The 25,968-nt window shown below is 45.7% G+C and overlaps 1 protein-coding gene across 1 annotated transcript; it reads right to left on the bottom strand.

Annotated features, from left to right (window-relative positions):
• Window positions 1-269: 269 nt before the first annotated feature.
• Window positions 270-21,434, bottom strand: LOC109200014 (protein NLRC3-like). The gene is made up of 5 exons (XM_025905864.1): window positions 21,382-21,434; window positions 21,196-21,297; window positions 12,021-12,099; window positions 2,250-2,451; window positions 270-2,083 (listed from the first exon to the last, which is right to left on the bottom strand). The coding sequence occupies exons 3-5, from the start codon at window positions 12,036-12,038 to the stop codon at window positions 270-272; spliced, it is 2,034 nt and encodes a 677-aa protein (XP_025761649.1). The 5' UTR covers window positions 12,039-12,099; window positions 21,196-21,297; window positions 21,382-21,434.
• Window positions 21,435-25,968: the final 4,534 nt, after the last annotated feature.

The raw sequence follows: 25,968 nt of genomic DNA, 5'->3' as shown, positions 1-25,968 counted from the left end.
AATCGTTTCAGAAGAGTTCATGATTAAAACTTAGATAACAACTGAAGGCCAGGTCTGGATGGAACTTTGATGACAGTTACACCCAAAAAAATTTCAGAAATGCTGACAGGTAATCAGTATTGAACAAAGTGAGTACTGATTATCACTTAAAAGTGGTATACACTTTTCAGACACCAGCACTCATAACTGTGGTTTTGGGGGTTATTTTATTAGTTGTTTTAGTTGATCACACCTGCTTTTTGTCAACGAGCATATAAATACAAATGTACTCACAGAGCTTTGTTGGAGGCTTTGACCACTGGCAGCAGCCTCAGAAGAGCCTCCTCTGAAGCAGAGTATTTCTGCAGGTCAAACACATCCAGATCTTTTTCTGATGACAATAAGATGAAGACCAGAGCTGACCACTGAGCAGGAGACAGTTCATCTGTGGAGAGACGTCCTGATCTTAGGGACTGTTGGATCTCCTCCACTAGAGAACGATCATTCAGTTCATTCAGACAGTGGAACAGATTGATGCTTTTCTCTGCAGACAGATTCTCACTTAGCATCTCCTTGATGTACTGGACTGTTTCCTGATTGGTCTGTGAGCTAGTTCCTGTCTGTGTCAGCAGACCTCGTAGGAGACTCTGATTGGTCTGCAGTAAAAGACCCAGGAGGAAGCGGAGGAACAAGTCCAGGTGTCCATTTGGACTCTGTAAGGCCTTGTTCACAGCACTCAGGTAAAGGTTTATTTTCTCTGGAAGTGGTTTAAACCACAGCATAAAATGGAAAGGCCACCAAAAGCCTGTTGTTTGTTGTGGTTCCAGCAGATTGAGTCCAGAGTTGATGAAGTTCAGATGGACATGAAGAGCAGCCAGAAACTCCTGAACACTCAGATGGATGAAGCAGAACACCTTGTCCTGGTACAGTCCTCTCTCCTCTTTAAAGATCTGTGTGAACACTCCTGAGTACACTGAGGCTGCTCTGATATCGATGCCACACTTTCTCAGGTCTGATTCATAGAAGATCAGGTTTCCTTTTTGCAGCTGATCAAAAGCCAGTTTTCCCAGAGACTCAATCATCTTCCTGCTCTCTGGACTCCAGTGTGGATCTGTCTCAGCTCCTCCATCATACTTGACCTTCTTCACTTTGGCCTGAACCACCAGGAAGTGGATGTACATCTCAGTCAGGGTCTTGGGCAGCTGTCCTCCCTCTCTGGTTTTCAGCACATCCTCCAGAACTGTAGCAGTGATCCAGCAGAAGACTGGGATCTGACACATGATGTGGAGGCTTCGTGATGTCTTGATGTGGGAGATGATCCTGCTGGCCTGCTCCTCATCTCTGAATCTCTTCCTGAAGTACTCCTCCTTCTGTCGGTCAGTGAACCCTCTGACCTCTGTAACCATGCCAACACAGTCAGGAGGTATCTGATTGGCTGCTGCAGGTCGTGTGGTTATCCAGAGGCGAGCAGAGGGAAGCAGTTTCCCCCTGATGAGGTTTATCAGCAGCACATCCACTGAGGTGGACTTTCTAGGGTCAGTTAGGATTGCAGTTTTGTGGAAGTCCAGAGGAAGTCGACACTCATCCAGACCATCAAAGATGAACACAACCTGGAAGTCTTCAAAGCTGCAGATTCCTGCTTCTTTGGTTTCAGTAAAGAAGTGATGAACAAGTCCCACCAAGCTGAACTTTTCCTCTTTCAGCACATTCAGCTCTCTGAAAGTGAATGGAAATATGAACTGGATGTCCTGGTTGGCTTTGTCTTCAGCCCAGTCCAGGCTGTATTTCTGTGTTAACACTGTTTTCCCAATGCCAGCCACTCCCTTTGTCAGCACTGTTCTGATTGGTTCATCTCTTCCAGGTGAGGCTTTAAAGATGTCTTCTTGTCTGATTGTTGTTTCTGGTCTGTCTGGTTTCCTGGATGCTGTTTCAATCTGTCTGACCTCATGTTCATCATTGACCTCTGCAGTCCCTCCCTCTGTGATGTAGAGCTCTGTGTAGATCTGATTCAGAAGGGTTGGGTTTCCTGCTTTAGTGATGCCCTCAAACACACACTCGAACTTCTTCTTCAGTGCAGACTTAAGGTTACTAAGACAAACTGCTGCTGGAAGTTCTGAATAATAATAACAATAAAAATACAACTTCAACAATCATATTTTACAAAATGCTGATAACAATTTCTGACCCACTGAGAAATGACTGAACACACTGGTGTCACAAGTGTCTCCTTTATCTAACAGCTTAAAACCTTAAGTAAGAAATCCTCTTACTGCTCTGCAGACGATCAGCCAGCTCCTCCTGCTTCATTCTCCTCAGGAAGTTCACTGTGATCTTCACAAATGCCTCTCTGCTGCTCCTCTGCTCATCATCCTCCCTCTGAAACTCCAAGCACTGGGGCTTATTTGGATTCAGAGCCTTCTGGATCTTCTTCAGCTCGTTCTTCACAAAAGTGATGATGTTGTCCTCCAGCAGCTGGAAGAGAATACTTTATGAATGACCCACCACTCTGAACTTTAGTCTACACAACATCCACTTCTTTATGATCAAGGAACATATCATCCACGATCTCTTCATCAATTATAAGTTTGACTTTATCTGATTAACTGAGACATTCTCCACAACTCCACAATCCCAAAATGTTGATTCTGTTGATATGAATGCAGCGATTTCAGTGGGAGAAACATTTCACTGGTGTTCAGAGCTGAACTACCAACGGTTTGATAATCGAAGCCTGGAGATGTTTCAGGTGACTGAGTTGATTGTACAGCCAACTGTCTTAAAGGTTCACTCTGTTTACACATACAGATCAGTATTTAAGGTTTGACTCTCATCGTCCACTGGAGCACAAACTGGGCGTCATCAGGACGCTACAACACAGAGCAAACACCATCCCCACAGACACAGCAGCCAGGGAAGCAGAAGAGCATCACATCAAGAAGGTCCTGAGTAAATGTGAACACTGGTTTGAGGGCGGAGTCAAGGAGGCCATTTACATGAAAAGGGAAAGACCATCTGTGAATGGAGGAGGTGGCCTAAGGGTACATTTGTCACCATCTTACAATGCTGTGATTGCAGCCATTCCCCAACTCTCTGTGAATGGGACTCATGGACATTGATCAGTGGTTGCTGATCAATAGTCCTGACAATATGCGTACCAATGATCAATAAACTGACCTCCCAGCCCATTGTTCCTTCAGTGGGCTGGTTTCAGTCATACAAATGTCCTGTTTATAAGGCTGGAAACTTGCATTCAGCTGAGACTGAAGAAGTCACCTAATGATGATGAAACGTTTCTCCCACTGAAAACGTCCAGATGAACAGAATCAACCTTTGACCAAACACAATTCTTTGACCAAACACATCCTGCTGCAGGATGTTAACATAGCAGCACACTGATGATCCCACTGTCAGTTCAGGAAAGATGCCCTGGTCAGGATATAATTTGCAACTTCCAAAAGAGCATGCCGACCATTGTGATTTCCAACAGTTTGACTGTAAGTGACAGGAGCAAACATATTGGCAGTTTGGGGAGTACCCCTCCATAAGGAAAATGATTTTAATCTTTTATACATGATTGCATTTGTGCTTATTAAAAGAGCTGTGGCTCCTGGTCAAGTGAAGGTCAGAAACGCTTGGCGGACGCTATGATCTGCCAATACATGGTGAGGACGACGGAGCTCTGAAAGGAATTGCAACACACCTGCTTACATGTCATATTTTCCAGTTATCATCCTTTATTAATTATATTCTTTTAGAGTTAAGTTTAAGCTTTAAGTTTTATCATCCTTTATTAATTATATTCTTTTAGAGTTAAGTTTAAGTTTTAAGTTTTATCATCCTTTAGTACTTATATTCTTTTAGAGTTAAGTTTTAAGTTCTAAGAGTTAAGCAGTCTCATTTATACTCTCAGTAGCCTCATTTGAGTGTGACATTTAGTTTAGAAAACCACACATACAGTTTCCCTGTGTACGTGCGGGCCTCATGTCTCAAGATGACTGAGAGGTGTGAGGTGAGCTGGGGTGCAGACGAGGTCATGAGATGTGCACAGAGCACGCACACATCCATACACCAAACACTGAGCACACGAACACACACCCATACACGAACACTTTAGAATCATTTTAGTAGGTTAGAAGTGAGATGTGTTTTGCTGTAATTGCAAAGTGTGCCTAGGCTGTCAGTTGAAACAGGAAGACACTAGATATGTCATCGAGATAAGAATCGTTTGTGGGACGACACCTGGGTTCGAGCCAAAGATGCTATGTTCTTTTAAACTGGGTCAAAAGTTAACTGAACAGTTGTGGTTTTGAGTTGACTTATGCTGTATTAAGTCTGCCTGACAACAGGGAGGGGCTGTACTGTTTCACCCCTATAAAAACCTTTGTTCTGATGTTTGTAAGTCAGTCCAACACTGAATCTGCTCTGTGTTGGGGCTCCACATGTGTATCCATTAAAATGTCGTCTAATTGCACACGGCCGGATCAGTGGTGGTTATTTTGGATTCCTCCTCAATATCTGAACCTTAACACCACTCACTATCTTCTATTGTATATAGTATTTTATTTTATTTTATTGCATTCCAGTTTTTTCTAATTTCTGCTACATAACTTGCACTTTTGCTGTAACAAAACAAATTTCCCACCTGTGGGACTAATAAAGGTCATCTTATCTTATCACTGTGAACAACACATTTGGACCTGATTTGCTGCCTCAACCCCGCGAAAACTGTCCATCGCTCGGGAAGAGTTTGAAGCCATGGAGCGCCTTGGCATTGTACAGCGTTCGAACAGTGCATGGGCCTCTCCGCTTCACATGGTGCCCAAATTGGACGGTCGGTGGCGGCCATGCGGAGATTTCCGCCGTTTAAATAATGCCACGGAGAATGACCGTTACCCCATCCCCCACATTCAGAATTTTTCTGCCAATCTCGCCGGAACGTCGATTTTTTCTAAAATTGACTTGGTGCGGGGTGATCACCAAGTTCCCGTGCGTGCCGAAGACGTTCCTAAGACCGCTGTCATTACCCCCTTCGGCTTGTTCGAGTTTTTGCGCATGCTGTTTGGCCTGAAAGGTGCCGCCCAGACCTTTCAGCTGCTGATGGACTCAGTTTTGCGTGGGCTGCCGTTCGTTTTTGTTTATCTGGACGATATATTGGTGGCCAGCTGCTCAGCGAGCCAGCACGAGTCCCATCTGCGCCAGGTTTTCCAGCGCTTGGCAGCGCACGGCCTGATCATCAACCCTTCCAAGTGCCAGTTTGGGTTGCCTGTTCTGGATTTCCTCAGGCACCGCATTTCCGCTGAAGGTGTGGTTCCGTTGCCCGACAGAGTCCAGGCCGTTTCAGCTTTTCCACGCCCCACATCGGTTAAAGCGTTGCAGGAGTTCTTGGGGATGATAAATTTTTACAACTGCTTTCTCCCCAGAGCTGCCCACCTGTTACAGCCACTCTATGCTGCCTTAAAAGGTAAAACAGCCAAAGATCCGGTTGACTGGCTGCAGGAACGCGTCCATGCGTTTTCCGCAGCCAAGTCTGCGCTGGCTGATGCCGCCCTGCTGGCACACCCGCTTCCGTCAGCGGAGATCGCGTTGACCACCGACGCGTCCGACGTGGCAGTGGGTGGGATGTTGGAACAGCGCGTTTCAGGTCTCTGGCAACCGCTCGCCTTTTTCAGTCGTACGCTCCGGGATGCCGAACGCAAGTACAGTGTTTTTGACAGGGAGTTGCTGGCTCTGCACCTGGCGACACGACATTTTCGTTTTTTCCTCGAGGGTCGCAACTGTACTGCGTACATTTGCAATGTCCAAGGTCTCTGACCCATGGAGCGCATGCCAGCAGTGCCAGTTGGCGGCCATTTCAGAGTTTACCACAGACATTCAGCACGTGGCTGGTAAGTCCAATCACGTCGCTGACTGTCTGTCACGTGTGTTGGTTTCTCTGGTGTATGTCGGCGTCGACTACGCTGCCATGGCCGCCGAGCAACGTGCTGACCCGGACATCCTTGCCCTTCAGTCAACGAAAACGGCCCTGGTGCTGGAGGACACCCCGGTGTGGGACGGCGGTCCGCACCTTCTTTGCGACATTTCCACCGGCCGCCCCCGCCCGGTGGTTTCCCTTTCGTGGCGTCGTCGTGTTTTTGACTCGGTGCATGCCCTCTCTCATCCCGGCGTCTGGGCCTCGGTCAAGCTGGTCAGCGCCAGGTTCATTTGGCCAGGCCTTCGCAAGACGGTGAAAGAATGGGCGGCGGTTTGTATCCCATGCCAACACTCGAAAATCCATCGGCACACGCAGGCACCCCTCAAACCTTTCCGTATCCCCGGTAGGTGTTTCGATCACGTTCATGTGGACCTGGTTGGTCCCTTGCCGCAGTCACAGGGTTTCACGCACCTTTTGACTGTGGTGGACCACACGACCAGGTGGCCGGAGGCGGTACCCCTGGCGTCCACGACAGCGGTGACGGTGGCCAGAGCATTTTTGTCGACGTGGGTTTCACATTTCGGTCCCCCCGCTGACTTTACCTCGGACAGGGGCCCCCAGTTTGTTTCTGAGCTTTGGTCTGCTATGGCTGACAGCCTGGGGGTCAAGGTCCACCACACCACAGCATACCACCCGCAAGCTAACGGGATGTGCGAACGGTTTCACCGGTCTCTTAAGGCCACGCTCCGGGCTTCCTTAACGGGTAGCGACTGGGTCGACCGTCTTCCGTGGGTTTTGCTGGGATTGCGTAGCGCGGTTAAAGAAGACCTCGGGGTTTCCCCGGCTGAACTGGTCCTTGGCCAGCCCCTCCGGGTCCCCGGGGAATTCTTACCTGAGAGCCCTCCCCCATGTTTTGATACCTCTTTGTTGCCTTTTCGCCCCCCAAGAGACTCATTTCCTGTTCCTAGTACTGTGCACCACTGCCTGCCTGACACTTTTGTTCTGAGTTCGTTGGACTCTACTCGTTTTGTTTTCGTCAGGCACGATGCCCATAGAACTCCGCTGCGTCCACCATATGACGGGCCATACAGGGTTCTTAAACCAGGCAACAAACATTTCATTTTGGACTTTGGCGGTCGGCAGGAGGTTGTCTCTGTTGACAGACTTAAGCCTGCACATGTTATGCAAGAGGATCAGGTGGTCCCGGCCCAGTTCCCTCGCCGCGGCCGCCCACCTGCCACCGGGCTGATGGATTCTGTTTTTTCCCCCAGGAGCGACCCACAGTCAACGGAGTCCGAGTCGTCTGCAGCTTTTTCTGACCGCCAGTGCCAGCCTCGCTTCCGGGCTGGGTTGCCCTCTGTCAGTTCCCCACCCCCCCGGTTCAGCTGTTCTGGCCGTTTGCTTAAGCCCCGGGTCCTGGACTAGTTCTGCTGGGTGTTCGTGGGCATGTGTGGTGGACCACTAGAGGGCTCCACTCACACCCAGTGTTGAGGAAGTGTGTTCTTCTGTTTTGTGGCGCGATATGTGCAGTTGATGTTGGAGACGAATAAAGAAGGAGTGAGAACTGAGAGCTCTGTTTCGTTGATGCTTACCTCCACAGCCTCATTGTTCTGACACACACAACAAAACTATTGACTACACTACACACTAACTACACAAGATTTGCCAGCTCAAACACCGGTGTCAGCACAAAAGGACGCTGCGCAGCTTAGATCAAACATTGCTGCTGTCACCAAGGAGTTTGCCCCCTCACATATACTAATGTGCCACAAACAGGACTTTGATATCACCAACCATTCCCATGTTATTATGGTGTATCCATATAAAAGGCCCACCCTGTACTTTTTGAATACTACTTTAAATACTCAGACTTAAAATTTTGCTAACAGTTTATATAAAAAGATCAGTTTTGCGAACTGTGAGATATTTTGAGTGCAGTGTAGTTTTTGCATACAGGTATAACAGAACAGCTTTAGTGTTTGTTTTTAAATTTGAGTAAAAAATGCAGCAAGATAGATTTAAAAAAGCAGTTTTAGTGATTATAAAATAGACCATATCAGATTCATATCCAAATTTATGATATCAGTACATAAAACAGTGGTATGATGCCATCTCTGCCAAGAATGTGAGTAGTTAAGTGTTGAGAAACAGCCAGAGGCCTTTTTAATCTAATCTCTCCTCCTTGAACAACTAATAACTGAGTGAAAACACTCTGATAGAAATCTTAGCTCATCTTTGATCAGCATGTGAATAGTTCAGTCTCATTTGTACAGGTCACAAAGGTTTCTAGAGTGCGATCAATGCTCCTGATCAGCTGATCCACACCCTCATTTCCTCCTGATCACATGATTGCAGCTCAGTGTGCTCAGGCCTAAATGGTGCAGCAGTGTCTCGTCTACAGTCAGTACAACACACAGCAGCAAAACTCCTACACACACTGAGGACAGTGAACACATCACTGCAGCAGCTTCTCGTTCACAGCAGAATCCAGTTGAATCAAATCTCTACATGTTACAGCTGCACTTTTTATCTCAGAGCAGCTTCTAGATGAGACCCTCAGACCAGAGAATAAATGACTGTTACAGGGTCAAAGGTCAGGGTTCAAACACAGGACTGTGTTTCACTGTTTCAGCATCAACACTGTGGAACAAACTTGCTGTGAGATCAGCACAGTCAGTAAGGTGTAGTAAAGTCCTCTGGATGTCTGTGAAGGTTCTCAGTCATCCAGGTCATCGTAGACTAAGGAGCTTGCAAAGAAAAGCGTCTGGACTTCTTTAAGTTGCTTGAAGATGTCTCACCTCTCATCCGAGAAGCTTCTTCAGTTCTAAGGTCAAATGGTGGAGAGTCCCAGATTTAAACCTAGTGGGTGGGATGTTGGAACAGCGCGTTTCAGGTCTCTGGCAACCGCTCGCCTTTTTCAGTCGTACGCTCCGGGATGCCGAACGCAAGTACAGTGTTTTTGACAGGGAGTTGCTGGCTCTGCACCTGGCGACACGACATTTTCGTTTTTTCCTCGAGGGTCGCAACTGTACTGCGTACATTTGCAATGTCCAAGGTCTCTGACCCATGGAGCGCATGCCAGCAGTGCCAGTTGGCGGCCATTTCAGAGTTTACCACAGACATTCAGCACGTGGCTGGTAAGTCCAATCACGTCGCTGACTGTCTGTCACGTGTGTTGGTTTCTCTGGTGTATGTCGGCGTCGACTACGCTGCCATGGCCGCCGAGCAACGTGCTGACCCGGACATCCTTGCCCTTCAGTCAACGAAAACGGCCCTGGTGCTGGAGGACACCCCGGTGTGGGACGGCGGTCCGCACCTTCTTTGCGACATTTCCACCGGCCGCCCCCGCCCGGTGGTTTCCCTTTCGTGGCGTCGTCGTGTTTTTGACTCGGTGCATGCCCTCTCTCATCCCGGCGTCTGGGCCTCGGTCAAGCTGGTCAGCGCCAGGTTCATTTGGCCAGGCCTTCGCAAGACGGTGAAAGAATGGGCGGCGGTTTGTATCCCATGCCAACACTCGAAAATCCATCGGCACACGCAGGCACCCCTCAAACCTTTCCGTATCCCCGGTAGGTGTTTCGATCACGTTCATGTGGACCTGGTTGGTCCCTTGCCGCAGTCACAGGGTTTCACGCACCTTTTGACTGTGGTGGACCACACGACCAGGTGGCCGGAGGCGGTACCCCTGGCGTCCACGACAGCGGTGACGGTGGCCAGAGCATTTTTGTCGACGTGGGTTTCACATTTCGGTCCCCCCGCTGACTTTACCTCGGACAGGGGCCCCCAGTTTGTTTCTGAGCTTTGGTCTGCTATGGCTGACAGCCTGGGGGTCAAGGTCCACCACACCACAGCATACCACCCGCAAGCTAACGGGATGTGCGAACGGTTTCACCGGTCTCTTAAGGCCACGCTCCGGGCTTCCTTAACGGGTAGCGACTGGGTCGACCGTCTTCCGTGGGTTTTGCTGGGATTGCGTAGCGCGGTTAAAGAAGACCTCGGGGTTTCCCCGGCTGAACTGGTCCTTGGCCAGCCCCTCCGGGTCCCCGGGGAATTCTTACCTGAGAGCCCTCCCCCATGTTTTGATACCTCTTTGTTGCCTTTTCGCCCCCCAAGAGACTCATTTCCTGTTCCTAGTACTGTGCACCACTGCCTGCCTGACACTTTTGTTCTGAGTTCGTTGGACTCTACTCGTTTTGTTTTCGTCAGGCACGATGCCCATAGAACTCCGCTGCGTCCACCATATGACGGGCCATACAGGGTTCTTAAACCAGGCAACAAACATTTCATTTTGGACTTTGGCGGTCGGCAGGAGGTTGTCTCTGTTGACAGACTTAAGCCTGCACATGTTATGCAAGAGGATCAGGTGGTCCCGGCCCAGTTCCCTCGCCGCAGCCGCCCACCTGCCACCGGGCTGATGGATTCTGTTTTTTCCCCCAGGAGCGACCCACAGTCAACGGAGTCCGAGTCGTCTGCAGCTTTTTCTGACCGCCAGTGCCAGCCTCGCTTCCGGGCTGGGTTGCCCTCTGTCAGTTCCCCACCCCCCCGGTTCAGCTGTTCTGGCCGTTTGCTTAAGCCCCGGGTCCTGGACTAGTTCTGCTGGGTGTTCGTGGGCATGTGTGGTGGACCACTAGAGGGCTCCACTCACACCCAGTGTTGAGGAAGTGTGTTCCTCTGTTTTGTGGCGCGATATGTGCAGTTGATGTTGGAGACGAATAAAGAAGGAGTGAGAACTGAGAGCTCTGTTTCGTTGATGCTTACCTCCACAGCCTCATTGTTCTGACACACACAACAAAACTATTGACTACACTACACACTAACTACACAAGATTTGCCAGCTCAAACACCGGTGTCAGCACAAAAGGACGCTGCGCAGCTTAGATCAAACATTGCTGCTGTCACCAACTTGAGAGGCTCTACAGAAAAACTGGACTTGTCCACAAAAAGATGTATAAAAATCATAAACTACATTACAAGGACAGCATTGCTCAATCAACTCTAATTACTATGGCCACGTTATCTCTTCTAATTAAGGTACAGACACTCAAACTTGCTGCTTTCAGTGAGAAGTCAAATGTCTGAATATGAGCTGGAAGCTGCTGAGAGTCCTCCTCCTTCCCATGGGCTTTACTTTCTCTACTACTTTCACTATGAACACGCCCCTTTCATGCACCTGCAGAGGGCCACCAGCAGATGGAGCTGTCTTAAACAAATCCACTTGGATAGTTAGCTGTTGATGATTTTCTCAGTATGACTGTAGGAATTTGAGTTATGCTTAGATTTATTTAAACTCTTATATTGTGCACAAGTGTTGAGCTACCCATAATTCCTCTGTACTTTTCATAAGAGCAGCCAGACTTTCAGCTAGTTTTTCTTTTTTAAGTGATCTGCAGGCTTTATGAAGGTGTGTCAAAGTTGTTCTTTGGACATTGGCTGCTTTTAAAATCATTTTCAGTGCTCGTACAGGAACATTCTTCAAGCTAAATCCAAGTGTGTTAGACCAGAGTTAACTTGATAGATATGCGTGGATGTGTAACTCTTAGAAGCTGATTGGCTGCTTTTTATGGGGGCTGGGTCTTTGGAAAGTGAACAAACCACAGTTTTAGTAACACACCCTGAACTGCACACTTTAACAAACAATATGAGATTTTCACAGTGATGTAAAAATCCTGTGATTCATTGTTATTAAGCACAAACACATCTACGGTCCCGTTTCCATTAGTAGCTGCTCAGATCGACTCACCACAGGTCGCCACGACTGGACAGGATCCACTGGTTTCCATTACAGTTGAGTTTCACCTAATGTGGTCGTCTCAGTACAGCCGAGTGTCGACTCACATCATTAGTAAGTGCTAATGCTGCTAATTTCCATCATATCTGTCATTTATTTCTCAAAGTTATTGCAGAAACAGTTATTCAGCTTCATTCCCACTGATCTCAAACTGTTTCACTTTGGTTTCTGTTTAAAGCCTCGATGTTTAAAACGTTTCCCTGTCATCACATTTGCTCCGTCTGATTTCAAAGTTTGTTTCTTTTGGTCATTTAGTCCACAGAGTCCTTGGTGTTCTGAAAGGGACCTATAAATAAATGTATTATTATTAATATTAATAATAAAAGTTGTTGTACATGTACAGACCATAAATATGGAGTCCATGTGTGTTTGATGCTGCTGGGCAGACTGACCACTGGGAACCTCTGAGCTCTGCTGGTCCACTCTGTAGAGGAACCATGGACACACACATGAAGCCACTTTCATTACTAAAATATAGATTTAGCCTTTTTAATTTTAAACCTGTGAAAAAACCTGTTGAGAACAGTTTAAGCTGTTATATGTTGAACTCTTGGCTGACATCATATTAAATGCTGTGGATTCAGAATATGATGTCACTCAAGTTTACATGTGTGTGAAGGCAGACGAGTCAGTACTTTTGGTAATACAGTGTAAAGTTGCTCTGAATTTATTGATTGATTTCCATGAACAGCACTGTGGTTCAGTGTTGTCCTGATGGAGTAACAGCAGCCAGTATGATCCAGGCTTTAGCTGCTGGGTCTCTGTGTGACCTCTCAGACTGTTTAACAGATCAGACACAAAGAGAATCAGAGCAGCTCTTTAAAGACAAACATGAACCCACTCAGGTCACACTTTCCCCACAGATATGAGCATCACTGTCCTCAAACAGCAAATGACCAAGTCTAACATTTGGATCTTTTCTCTTTCATTGTTTTCTTTTTAATGAATCTTTGTAACAATCTGAGGATGTTTCAGGTCAGATTTATCCAGGAAACACAAACATGTAAAGGAGTCATCACAGCTCTCTGACCTCGTTGGTCCAGGTTCAGCACTGAAGAGAGGAGGTTCAGGTTTGGACCGGTCACTCCTCACAGACGGACAGCTGGACCCTGCAGACTGTGACCTCTGACCTCTGCAGACACAAACATGATAAAGTTGCTGGTCGTGTCCAAATTCATGGGCTGCATCCTCCTGAGGCCGAGTTTATTAAACTCCACCGAGACAGCGGTGACGTTAATCAGAAGGCTAGACCGTCCAATTTCACTGCCGTTTACTTCCGGCCTACCCGACCGTCTGAGGACCTGGCCCACGTAGACCGCGAAGGCCGGGTCCTCAGGAGGATGCAGCCCATGAATTTGGACACGACCATTGAAGCAGCTGTGACCACACAGACTGCAGGGTGGGCCATTTATATGGATACACCATTGTTTTTCTTGTGACATTACCAATAAGTTTGATGTGTCACATGGTCCTCTTCCTATTGAAAAAAACAAAAGTTGTATCCAAGATGGCCGACTTCTAAATGGCCACCATGGTCACTACCCATCTTGAGGAGTTTGCCCCCTCACATATACTAATGTGCCACAAACAGGACTTTGATATCACCAACCATTCCCATGTTATTATGGTGTATCCATATAAAAGGCCCACCCTGTACTTTTTGAATACTACTTTAAATACTCAGACTTAAAATTTTGCTAACAGTTTATATAAAAAGATCAGTTTTGCGAACTGTGAGATATTTTGAGTGCAGTGTAGTTTTTGCATACAGGTATAACAGAACAGCTTTAGTGTTTGTTTTTAAATTTGAGTAAAAAATGCAGCAAGATAGATTTAAAAAAGCAGTTTTAGTGATTATAAAATAGACCATATCAGATTCATATCCAAATTTATGATATCAGTACATAAAACAGTGGTATGATGCCATCTCTGCCAAGAATGTGAGTAGTTAAGTGTTGAGAAACAGCCAGAGGCCTTTTTAATCTAATCTCTCCTCCTTGAACAACTAATAACTGAGTGAAAACACTCTGATAGAAATCTTAGCTCATCTTTGATCAGCATGTGAATAGTTCAGTCTCATTTGTACAGGTCACAAAGGTTTCTAGAGTGCGATCAATGCTCCTGATCAGCTGATCCACACCCTCATTTCCTCCTGATCACATGATTGCAGCTCAGTGTGCTCAGGCCTAAATGATGCAGCAGTGTCTCGTCTACAGTCAGTACAACACACAGCAGCAAAACTCCTACACACACTGAGGACAGTGAACACATCACTGCAGCAGCTTCTCGTTCACAGCAGAATCCAGTTGAATCAAATCTCTACATGTTACAGCTGCACTTTTTATCTCAGAGCAGCTTCTAGATGAGACCCTCAGACCAGAGAATAAATGACTGTTACAGGGTCAAAGGTCAGGGTTCAAACACAGGACTGTGTTTCACTGTTTCAGCATCAACACTGTGGAACAAACTTGCTGTGAGATCAGCACAGTCAGTAAGGTGTAGTAAAGTCCTCTGGATGTCTGTGAAGGTTCTCAGTCATCCAGGTCATCGTAGACTAAGGAGCTTGCAAAGAAAAGCGTCTGGACTTCTTTAAGTTGCTTGAAGATGTCTCACCTCTCATCCGAGAAGCTTCTTCAGTTCTAAGGTCAAATGGTGGAGAGTCCCAGATTTAAACCTAGTGGGAGTATCCCCCCAAAGAGGGACAAAGGACCCCCTGATGATCCTCTAATCACATGAGCCAAGGTGTGAAAGCGGGTGTGGGACCTAATCAGCCAGAGTTTCGGGTGAGCTCATTGTGAAACCTGTAGCAATGGGAATTGCATTTACCCGTGTGTTCCGCCCGGAGTTTAGAGAGTGTAACACCGGAAGGTGAGAAGTAGTGACTCCTGACTGTTTATTAAGAGTTTAATAAAAGTCTACCTCGGAGGAGGGAAAGTTCAACCGAGCATCTTGTGGAGTTTATGGAGAGCACAAGATGAAACATGGTGGCAGCGGGGTCTAGAGTGATCCACACCGCGCTTTGATTGAGATTGAGCGGACGGTATCGACACGTCCAGCTAGGCTAGTTAGCCTCGGAGGTGCTAACTCGCAGCGGCCGCTACGATGGATGGATTGAAGCCACCCGCAACGTGGAGTATGGATTCAGTGAACCTGTCTAAGGTGTGGAAAACATGGAAAGAAGAGTTTACACTCTACACAGAACTAGCTCTGCCGGATGCTGAGGAAAAGGCGAGAGTCAAGCTGTTTTACTATCTCATCTAGGAACGGGGCAGGGAGCTCTGTGGGACGCTGATCGGAGCTGAGTCACGAGTAACAGTAAGTGAGCTGATGAAAAAAAATAGATGAACACTGTATTCCCAAAGTAAATGAGACTGTCGAGAGATACAGATTTTTTGCACGCAATCAGGCTCCTGGAGAGAATATTGATAAATATGTTACAGACCTGAGAATGCTGGCGAGCATCTGCAACTTTGGACGATTAAAAGACTCACTGATTAGAGACCGGATCGTCTGTGGCACGAACAGCTCCAGTTGGAGGGAAAGGTTGCTCAGAGAAGAGAACCTCACATTAGACAGATGTCTGGATATTTGTAGAGCAATGGAGATTTCAAGAGAATACAACAAAACAATAGCGGGACAGGCTGTAGAAGAACTGCATGCAGTAAAACAAAAAGAGAGAAAAAGACTGGATAAAGAGATATCATGCAGATTTTGTGGAAGAGCACACGAAAGATTCAAATCAAAATGCCCAGCATATGGAAAAAAATGCAAAAAATGTGGCAAAGAAAATCATTTTGCTATAGCATGTAGGAGTAAAAGCAGACAGGGTGAAAATGGAAAAAAGGTTCACACAGTGATGGAGCAGGACTCGGATTCCTGTGAGGACATAATGACTGTCACAGCTTTGACACAGACTGCAGTAGAAGTGAACCAGATCAAAGAATCAGACATGAAAAAACGAGAGCAGCTGTTTGCAGGCATGATGATTGGCAACAGCCTGGTCATGTTTCAAGTTGACTGTGGAGCAACATGCAACGTTATTCCCATCAACCTGTTGAACCCGAACATCATAATGGAGCACACAGACAAGGTTCTTGTGATGTACAATAAGTCAAGGCTGTGTCCATTAGGAAAGTGTAAGGTCAAGCTGACAAACCCAAGAAACAACAAAAAGTACAGAGTCGAGTTCCAAGTGGTAGAGGAGGATTGTAAAACGCCTCTACTTGGGAGAACAGCTAGTGAAGCGATGAAGCTAATACAAGTTAAATATGATAACATCTGTGCTTTGGACAGCTCAGTGACAACAGGTCCATCAGAGAAAAACACATGGTTGTTGGAAGATATAAAGACTGAGTTTCAGGATGTGTTTTGTTGGGAAGGAAGTATTATTTTTTGTCATTTTTATTATTTCCATTTATTATTTTATTTTTATTAATTCTATTTTTATTATTTTGTTATTACTGTTATTACTGTCATTACTGTTGCATCATAATCATATAGCAAGCATATGTATACAAGAGGTATTGATATTGCATTCAAATGTTCAAATATATTGGTATCATATTAGTCTTTATTACAGGTCCAGTAAGAACCACTTTAAACTGTTGAGTTGAATCTATAACCCGAAATGAGACAGGAAGTTATAGGCTTTTGAAGTTGCAGGCTTTGCAAAAGTGAAACCAAAACCAGAGTGAGTGCAAGTTAAGAGCAGGGTGTTTTTATGCATTTATGGCGGATTAAGCTTTGAGTAGTTGTGTTAGATTGAAACAGTTGTTTTATACATTTTACATGTAAATCAAGATCATCACAACACAGGATGGCCTTAGCCTGGTTGAGGTCAACTAAGGTGCAGAGAGCAGATGCACACTCGGTGCACGCACAGACAGACATACATACACACACACGCTGTTAGGGTGTAGGTGAAAGTTGACTGATGAAGCAGTAGATGCACGATGCGAGAGCTGAGCTGGCTTACGGGAAACCACCGGGGAGAAGATGGAAGCCAGTGTACTTTTAATTGTGCCTTAAGTTGTCAAATAGAACATTTGTGGTTTTGAAGCTGATGTATGTGATGACGCAATGAGGGGGCGTCACTAAATATACTCTGATGCATATAAAACTGTATTTTGATGTTTGGAGGATGAGATTGTGGGGCTGTCTGCTTACAGAGTCCGCTCATTCTCCCACGCGTGTCATTTCATTAAAATCATCATCTTTACCCTTTGGACCAGTGTGGTTACTTGCATTCCTCCTGTGTTTCCTTCCCTATATTTTTGAACCTTAACAGTTTACAGGAGACGGATGTTTGCAAGGTGAATATGAGCTGGAAATCGACACAACGGTGCAGCCCGTCAAACTGCCAAAACGCAGAGTCCCAGTGTCGATGATGAAACCACTGAAAGAGGAACTGATGAGTCTTGCAGACAGACAAATAATAGCACCAGTCGAATGTAGTACTGATTGGATCAGTGGGATGGTGACAGTGCAGAAGGCAAATGGCAAACCCAGGATATGTATTGACCCGAGACCGCTCAACAAAGCTTTGAAGCGTAGTCATTTCCCGTTACCAACAATAGATGACATCCTGCCAGATGTGTCAAAAGCGAAAGTTTTCACAGTTTGTGACGTGAAACATGGCTTTTGGCATGTGAAGCTTACAGAAGAGTCAAGCCATCTCACGACATTCGCAACACCATTTGGTCGCTTTCGTTGGGTGAGAATGCTGATGGGGATTCTCTCTGCAGAGAGAGGAACATCAAATTGAATGTGGGAAAACTCAAGCTTAGAAGACAGGAAGTACCATACATCAGACATCTACTCACGGCAGAGGGGCTGAGAGCTGACCCAGAGAAGGTACGGGCCATCACAGAGATGCCAGCACCAACTGACATAAAAGGGGTGCAGAGACTAGTTGGAATGGTCAACTATTTATCAAAGTTCTACAAGCATCTGTCAGATGACTGTGAGCCTCTCAGACAACTGACGCAAAAAGACAGCCTATGGGAGTGGACAGACGTGCAGGAAGATGCATTTAAAAGACTGAAAGAAAAACGAATACAAGTCCCAGTTTTGAAATATTACAGCCCTGAAGAAGAGCTGACACTGTGAGAGTGCAATCAGATCACAAGCCACTCGAGAACATTATTAAAAAGCCCCTGTTACATGCACCTAAGAGACTGCAAAGGATGTTATTAAGGCTGCAAAAATATGATATAACCATAACATATGTTCCAGGCCGCGACATGCTACTCGCTGATACGCTGAGTAGGGCCTACCTGCAGGACAGCATCAAAAGCCAGACAGAGTTGGAGACAGAATGTGTCAACATGGTGGATTATGTGCCTGTTTCAACGGAAAGCATGGACAGCATACGAGCAGGGACAAGAACCGACCACACACTACAAACGCTGATAAAAACAATACAAAAGGGGTGGTCGGCCTGTAAAAAAGATGTACCTGTTGAAATAACCCAGTTCCAATCTTTGCAGGATGAACTGAGCACACAGGATGGATTGGTCTTCAAGGGAGAGAGAGTGGTGATTCCAGAAGCACTCCAGGCAGATATAACACAGCGAATTCACTCAACACACATCTGAACAGAAGGGTGCCTCAGGAGAGCTAGAGACTGCGTCTACTGGCACGGGATGAATGACCACATCAAAAAGTACATCGCAACATGTGACATATGTCGGTCTGTGGATGCGAAACAACAGAAAGAGACACTAAAACCACACGAGCCGACCACTAGACCATGGACCAAAGTTGGGACAGATTTATTCAACTTTGAGGGTAGGGACTACCTAATAACTGTTGATTATTACTCCAACTTTTGGGAGATAGATTATCTACCAGATACCAAGTCGAGTACTGTGATTAGGAAACTAAAGACTCATTTCTCACGTCAGGGAATCCCAAATATTGTTTTTTCTGACAACGGGCCCCAGTACAGCTCGACAGAGTTTGCCAACTTCAGCCGGAAATGGGAATTTCGACAGGACGACGAGGACACTCCTCCCAATAGGAGACAGATTGTTGCAACCCAAAGTGACTGACAACAAATTAGCACTGATGAAAAACAGAGAGAGACAATCAAAGTACTACAACAGGACGGCGAATGACATGGACACATTAAACCCAGGGGACTTGGTGCGGGTCTAACCTTTTGAACCACACATCTTATGGACCAAGGCTAGAGTGTGTAACACTCTGGGAAACAGATCCTATGATGTGGAGTTGGACAACGGCAGAGTCCTCAGAAGGAATCGTCGCCATCTGAGGTGAGCTGGGGAGGTCAAAAAAGACATGTCGGTACATCTCCAGCCTGAGGGACAGAACATTACTGTGCCGACACAGAACAAAGAGAACACAGAAAACAGTACTACAAGGTCAGGACGGGTAGTACAACAACCTGGATATCTGAAGGACTATGTATGCAATTAAGGGGTAATCTGTGAGTTATATGTTGTGATTTGGTTACTGGTATGAGGAAAGACAAAAGGAAAAAAAAAGAAAAAGACAAAAACATCTGTGATAATATTTGGAGTTATGGCTTTGTGATCTGTTTACTTGTTTGGAAGAAAAAAAATGAATAAAAGTGATAATAAAGGAAAATGGAAAAAAAAAAGCTAAAAACGTAAGTGGAAGGAAATTTTTTTTATTTTTGAAGAAAATTGTGTCCAACAAAGAAATGTCATGTCTAAGTTTTGTTCCAGTTGCAAACTGAGTTCTCAACTTATGAATAGTTCATTGTCTTTGTAAAAGAAAAGGGATGTAGCAATGGGAATTGCATTTACCTGTGTGTTCTGCCCGGAGTTTAGAGAGTGTAACACCGAAGGTGAGAAGTAGTGACTCCTGACTGTTTATTAAGAGTTTAATAAAAGTTTACCTCGGAGGAGGGAAAGTTCAACCGAGCATCTTGTGGAGTTTATGGAGAGCACAAGATGAAACAAAACCTGGCCCCACCTTCTCATGTGAATTCCTGAGGTCAGATGGCCCAGGATGTGAGTGGGCGTTAAGGCGTCTGGGGAGGGAACTCAAAACTGGATTATAGATGGCAGACAGTTGGTGTCGTAAACCACCGCCTCTGTTCAAAGATGGTCGCTCACAGTGGACGTAAATGGCTTCTTTCACTCCTCTTTCAATCCAACAAGAAGCTCATCAGATCCTGTCTGTGTGACACTGAAGGTGAGATTAACAATGAAAGATGCAGCCCCAGTGTGATCCACTAACAGTGTGTTATCATTTATATCTAAACTCACAGGAAAACAGGAAACACACTCGTATAAATGTGTGAATGAGGCGAGTATCAAAGTGCTCAGAGGAGAAAAGCTCCATATAAGAACCATTGTTCCCAGTATTATTCCAAACTGTTCCAGCCTATAAAGATGAACTCTGTGTGAACAGCTGACCTGTGTCATGTGACCAAGAACAGAAACATGATCTACTGTCAGATGAGGACACGTCACAGTTACTGTTTAACAGCACACTGCAACATTCACACGTTCATCCAACAAATTGGATCATTAACATTTTGACACGTTTCACTTTGATTCACTACAGATTCAGCAGACAGAAAGAAGTTGATGAGGAAACAACAGTTCAGTTCATTTCTGTCCTGGTTCATGAAAACAGCAGCACTGCTGAGGAGCAGGAAGTGGGGATCAGACTGAGGGAAGAGTTTTAGGACAGAGTTTGAGAACATCTCCCCTTCCTAAAAATAATCTCTGAGTATCTGCTGTGTGTGTGGAAACACTCCAACACACACCGCTGCACATATGAACATAGAAATGTGTGTGAAACAGAGCTGACCGGACCTCTACATTGGAGAGACCAAACAGCCACTTCACAAGCGCATGGCACAACATAGAAGAGCCACCTCCACAGGACAAGACTCAGCAGTCCACCTGCATCTTAAGGATAAAGGTCACTCTTTCGAGGATGCCAATGCTCACATATTGGACAGAGAGGACAGATGGTTTGAAAGAGGAGTGAAAGAGGCCATCTATGTCCACTGTGAGCGACCATCTTTGAACAGAGGCGGTGGTTTACGACACCAACTGTCTGCCATCTATAATCCAGTTTTGAGTTCCCTCCCCAGACGCCTTAACGCCCACTCACATCCTGGGCCATCTGACCTCAGGATATCACATGATAGGGTGGGGCCAGGTTTCACAATGAGCTCACCCGAAACCCTGGCTGATTAGGTACCACACCCGCTTTCACACCTTGTCGCATGTGATTAGAGGATCACCAGGGGGTCCTTTGTCCCTCTTTGGGGGGAAACTCCCACTGGGTTTAAATCTGGGACTCTCGGCCATTTGACCTTAGAACTGAAGAAGCTTCTCAGATGAGAGGTGAAACGTCTTCAAGCAACTCAAAGAAGTCCAGACGCTTTTCTTTGCAAACTCCTTTGACTACGATGACCTGGATGACTGAGAACCTTCACAGACAAACAGAGCTGACATTAAACACGATGGAGGATTTATTCACAAACACACAACAACATTTACACACACATTACCTCTCTGCAGGACGACACACGCCTGATTTAAAGTAAAGACCAGCATCTTTAGACCAGTCACTCTGTAAGGACACAGAGCTGGGTGGAGGTCCAGGTGGGTTCCTGTGAATAATGATGGAGCAGTGATGTGAGTGCTGAGCTGTGACATGGAGAAGAGTCATGGACAGTCAGAGATGGTCATCTCACCTCTGAGCTTTGGTCTGGCTCTCATGTTCCCCACACAGAGTGCTTTTAGAGGGAGGGACTCCCTCCTCTCTGTCCTCACACTGATCCATGCTGCTCAATCCACATCAGCTCACACACACTTTCTACCTTCACCTGCAGAGGAAACACAAATCATTCATGTGCACATCAGCTGAAATCCTCCTTTCCATCATGTGTGCTGTCCAAATATCAGCTGCTTCTTTCCTGCTTCATCTCAGTGTCAGCTGAATGCAGTCAGACAGCAGTGTGAGGCAGAGGAAGCTGCCATCAGCTGCTCTACTATCAGTCCACTAGATGGAGCCTGAAGCTCACACGATGCATTCACTGACACACACTGATTCACTGTGACTGGAAGCTTCAGTCAGTCCAACACGTGTGAACAACATTTAAACATTTCAGCTGATCCATGATTCAAAGAGGATCAGCAGAGTTAAAGCTTCACACTAATTCTTCCTGCTGAGTTTGCAGAGAACTGCACACACACTGATTCACTGCTAATGAGAAGCTTCTTCCATCCAGTAATTCATCATCCATCAGCTCTGCTGCTGTTCTCAGTCCTGGACTCTGATTAAACACTAAAAGCAGCTTTTTAACTCGTGTTTTTACGAGCTCTTAGCGTTAGCATGCTGTATCACTAGCTTAGCGTCAGAGCTCTGTGTCTCTTGTGTAAATATTCATAAAGGAGGTAAAGGGTTGTGACGTCATCACGTACGCTGCGTCCTCTGTGGACTCTGAGTGAACTCACAAAATACAAACTACAAGTACACAAACACGAACGTAGCTCAGAGTGAGGACACACTCGGCCTCGTTGGTCCAGCTGTGAGTCCGTTATCGTGAACTATGGAACAGCAGATTTGTGCTGAACTAAGCTGCACACAGCTGATGTTAGCCAGGAAACATTACACACTAACTTTAATACAAACACACACAGTTTGTTGTGTGAAGAAATCAAACATGAACAAACAGTAAAGTTCATAAAGACAAACTGTTAAAGGAGGAAACAAAGCAAACTTACAGTTTCTTCACCAACAACAAGCTCCACTCCACACCTGGACACTAAACACGGACACACAGGTGAGCTGCTTCCTGGAAGGAGGCGGGGCTCCACCTGAAGCTCAGCACAGGTGGGAGGGGCTCAGCTCTGTGTGTGTTGATGTGTTAACGTTAAAAATATGCCGTCTGCCTGCTCAGACTGAGTCAGAGTAAAGTTCACATGCTGACGTGTGGAGACATGAAACCTTGTTGTAGCTGCAGCCGTGAACACACTGATCCCAGATCAGCTGTATTTGTAACATGAACATTTCTGCTGCAAAGCTTCAAATGTTCAGCATGTTTCTCTGGCTGTGTCCCTATAGGGCAGGGGTCCCCAATCCCAGTCCACGAGGGCCGGTGTCCCTGCAGGTTTTAGCCGTGTCCTTGATCCATCACAGCTGATTTAAATGGATAAATTACCTCCTCAACATGTCTTGAAGTTCTCCAGAGGCCTGGAAATGAACTAATCATGTGATTCAGGTGTGTGGACCCAGGGTGAGATCTAAAACCTGTAGGGACACCGGCCCTCGTGGACTGGGATTGGGGACCCCTGCTATAGGGCTTTGGAGCGTGATGTCACGGGATGTGGGCCACGCCCCCTTTCGCCATGACAGTAGGCCAGACAGGTTACAGCTTCATCTATGGTTCGTACGTGATGTGTTGGCAGTTGCAACGTTAGATTACACGATCGTAAAAGCAAGAAGCTGGATAATGGGCTCTCTTTTCATCATTTTCCATCCTGGAGGCAACGTGAGGGATGCCATGTATCCAAATTTATTAAACAAAGACGTCAGGCTTGCATTGCAGCGGTGAGACGAGCGGATCGAGTTCTGTGCAATCCCAGCTTTTTGTTGGTTTGCTCTCCACATTTTCTTTCCGGTGAGTTGTAAATTAATTCATATCACTCTTAAAAGGCTTTTAGTGTTATTTTCAATGTGCTGAGGTCATAGATAATGAGATAAAACATGCTAATGTGTGATGCTGCAGAACCATGTCATGTCATCATGTCGACTGAGTAGCTTATGATTTAGCATTATTGGAGGCAAACCAGCATATGAAATGGATGTAACAAATCCAGACTGGGCACCAACACTGCTCATGGGCCTCTAAAAACATACTAAATTGCTCTCATTGTACACTAATCCGCACATAACTTCCAGATGAATCACACACCTGTCATGTGCACTAATTTTATCTTACAGGCTTTTATGCAGCTGCAGAGTCTGAAGGTGTGCCACGTGCAGAAGTGATCGCTGAAGATCTGACAGAAGACCAACAACAAAATCACAATGTCATAGAGGTTGTGGACAGCAGTTGTGTTGGACAAGTGGAGGTTGAGGTACCAGCTGCAAATGTGGACAGTGGCGATCGGACAGCATCACGGAAGCTAAAGGGCAGACGAAGCATTGTGTGTGCAATGAACAGGGCAGAGCAGAAATAAACACAACACTGCTTGATAAGATTGTTAAGGTTTGCTGTGTTTTGGTGAATATGTGCCCCAGTGTGGTTTTTAAACCAGCGCCAAATGAAACTTGCTCTTGTTGAGTATTCATAAAGCTGTTGTGTTGCATGTGTGGTTCATTGTAAATAATTGTACTTTGTGTGAAGTAGTTTTAATAAAACAGAAAAGAATAGTGTATTTGTTTTTTTTTATTCTTGATCTTATCACATGTACTTAGCAAGTACATAAAAATGAAATGCAAACTATTTACATGGCAACACACAGCTGGCATCGATCTTGAACCACAGAATGAAACATTACAGGTTATTTAGAGCAGCATGGTGTTTGGAGAAGTATTTCCCAACAAGTTCAGGAAGACACACTTTAAGAAAGAAGTCTTGTGCTTGCTTTAAACGTGGTTCCCAGAAATCCACATCAGGCAAGATACGTATCACAGCAAGGTCTCTCTGTGTCCACACAACGAGGTCACAGTGGTTGGAGTGCAGTTTCATTCAATCGTTGTGAGTGCAGTACCTGAAACACACAAAAAACACTTTTAATAAAAGGTCTGTTATGAACCAAGGCTAATATAGATGGGTTGGCTGTACGTGCAAATCAAAAACTGTAACAAGGAAGTTGTTTAGAAAGTTATCATGTTCAAACCGACTTACCTTTGTCTTAACGACAACGTACTCGCAGCGTGGAGGCATAAAGACGGACAAATCTTGCACCCAGACGTTCATGAATTGGATGTCGGCCTTCAGGGATTTATAATTCTAAAACTGGTTTGTTGTGTATGCGCTGACTCCACAGACAAGGTATGCGAAGATATCGGGATAGGACAAAGGCGGTAGGTCGTCTGGGTTTCAACTCCACTTCCTTATTTCATACGGGTCCACATTACCGATGCACACAATTTTTTCAAAGTACCGTCTCTTGGCGTCTGGGCGCAATCGGTCGCGATACGGCCCTTTGTCTTTCGCGCTGATTTTGAGCATGTTTCTGGCAGTCCCGATTCCAACACTGTACGCTTGTTTTGCCTTCTAGCCTACTGACATGGCGCCGCGATCCCACAATGCACTGCGGCGTGACGTCAACTCCAAAGCCCTGTAGTATTCAATAGGAGGACCCTTCACGTCAATTCTCGACGCGAGGGGGGTGAAGCAGAGGGACCCTGACCATGTGTTACACATTTGACGAGTTGGGAGTGAGAACGTGTTGGATGCAACGCTGCTGTAAGTTTATACAGCTACACATCACTAACAACAACAGATGCTCAGGCAAGAAGTTTATTTGTTGATCTGACTTTAAAACAACGAGGACACACATTTTATTGCACCGATTCATTATTCACTGGATCAGAGACTTTCTTACTGATCGTCCACAGAAAGTTTGTATGCAAAAACACCTCTGTGTGTTGGAACACCTGAGTGAAGTTGGCCCCCCCACCTTCTTCAAATCCAACAAAAGTGGTATCAAACGTTTGTGCTACGTTTGTGCTGCAAAAATTTTCGTTTGTGCCGCTGTCATTTTAAAGATATTAATAAAAATTTCTAGAGGTCATCAGAGGTCAACCAGCCCCCCTACATTAATGGAATCAAACAAATTTGATGTCAAACGTTTGTGCTACGTTTGTGCTGGTTTGTGCTGGAAAAATTTTTGTTTGTGCTGCTATCGTTTCAAAAATATTAATAAAATAATGTCCTGATGCAGGCTCAATCATCTAAGAAAGTAAATTCCAAAAGGTTGATTCTGTTCATCCGGACATTTTCAGTGGAAGAAACGTTTTGTCACTCATCCAGGTGACTTCTTCAGTCTCAGCTGACTGCAGGTTTCCCCAACCTCATAAACAGTACATTTGCACAGTGAAGGAAACTAGCACCACTGAATGAACAATGGGCTGGGGGGTTAATTCCATGATTGTTCGTATGCAAATTCTTATGACCATTGATCAACGACTACTAATCAAAGACACAGATTCTGAGTTGGGGAATGGCTGCAATCACAGCATTGTAAGATGGCGAAAGATGTACCCTTGGGCCCCTCTTTTCGATTCAGAGATGGTCAGCCTCCTGACAGCCTGATGGACGAAGCTG

The sequence above is a fragment of the Oreochromis niloticus genome, linkage group LG3, assembly GCF_001858045.2.
Source record: "Oreochromis niloticus isolate F11D_XX linkage group LG3, O_niloticus_UMD_NMBU, whole genome shotgun sequence".
NCBI classification, from domain to species: Eukaryota; Metazoa; Chordata; class Actinopteri; order Cichliformes; family Cichlidae; genus Oreochromis; species Oreochromis niloticus.
This window is presented reverse-complemented; position numbering and strand designations above follow the sequence as displayed.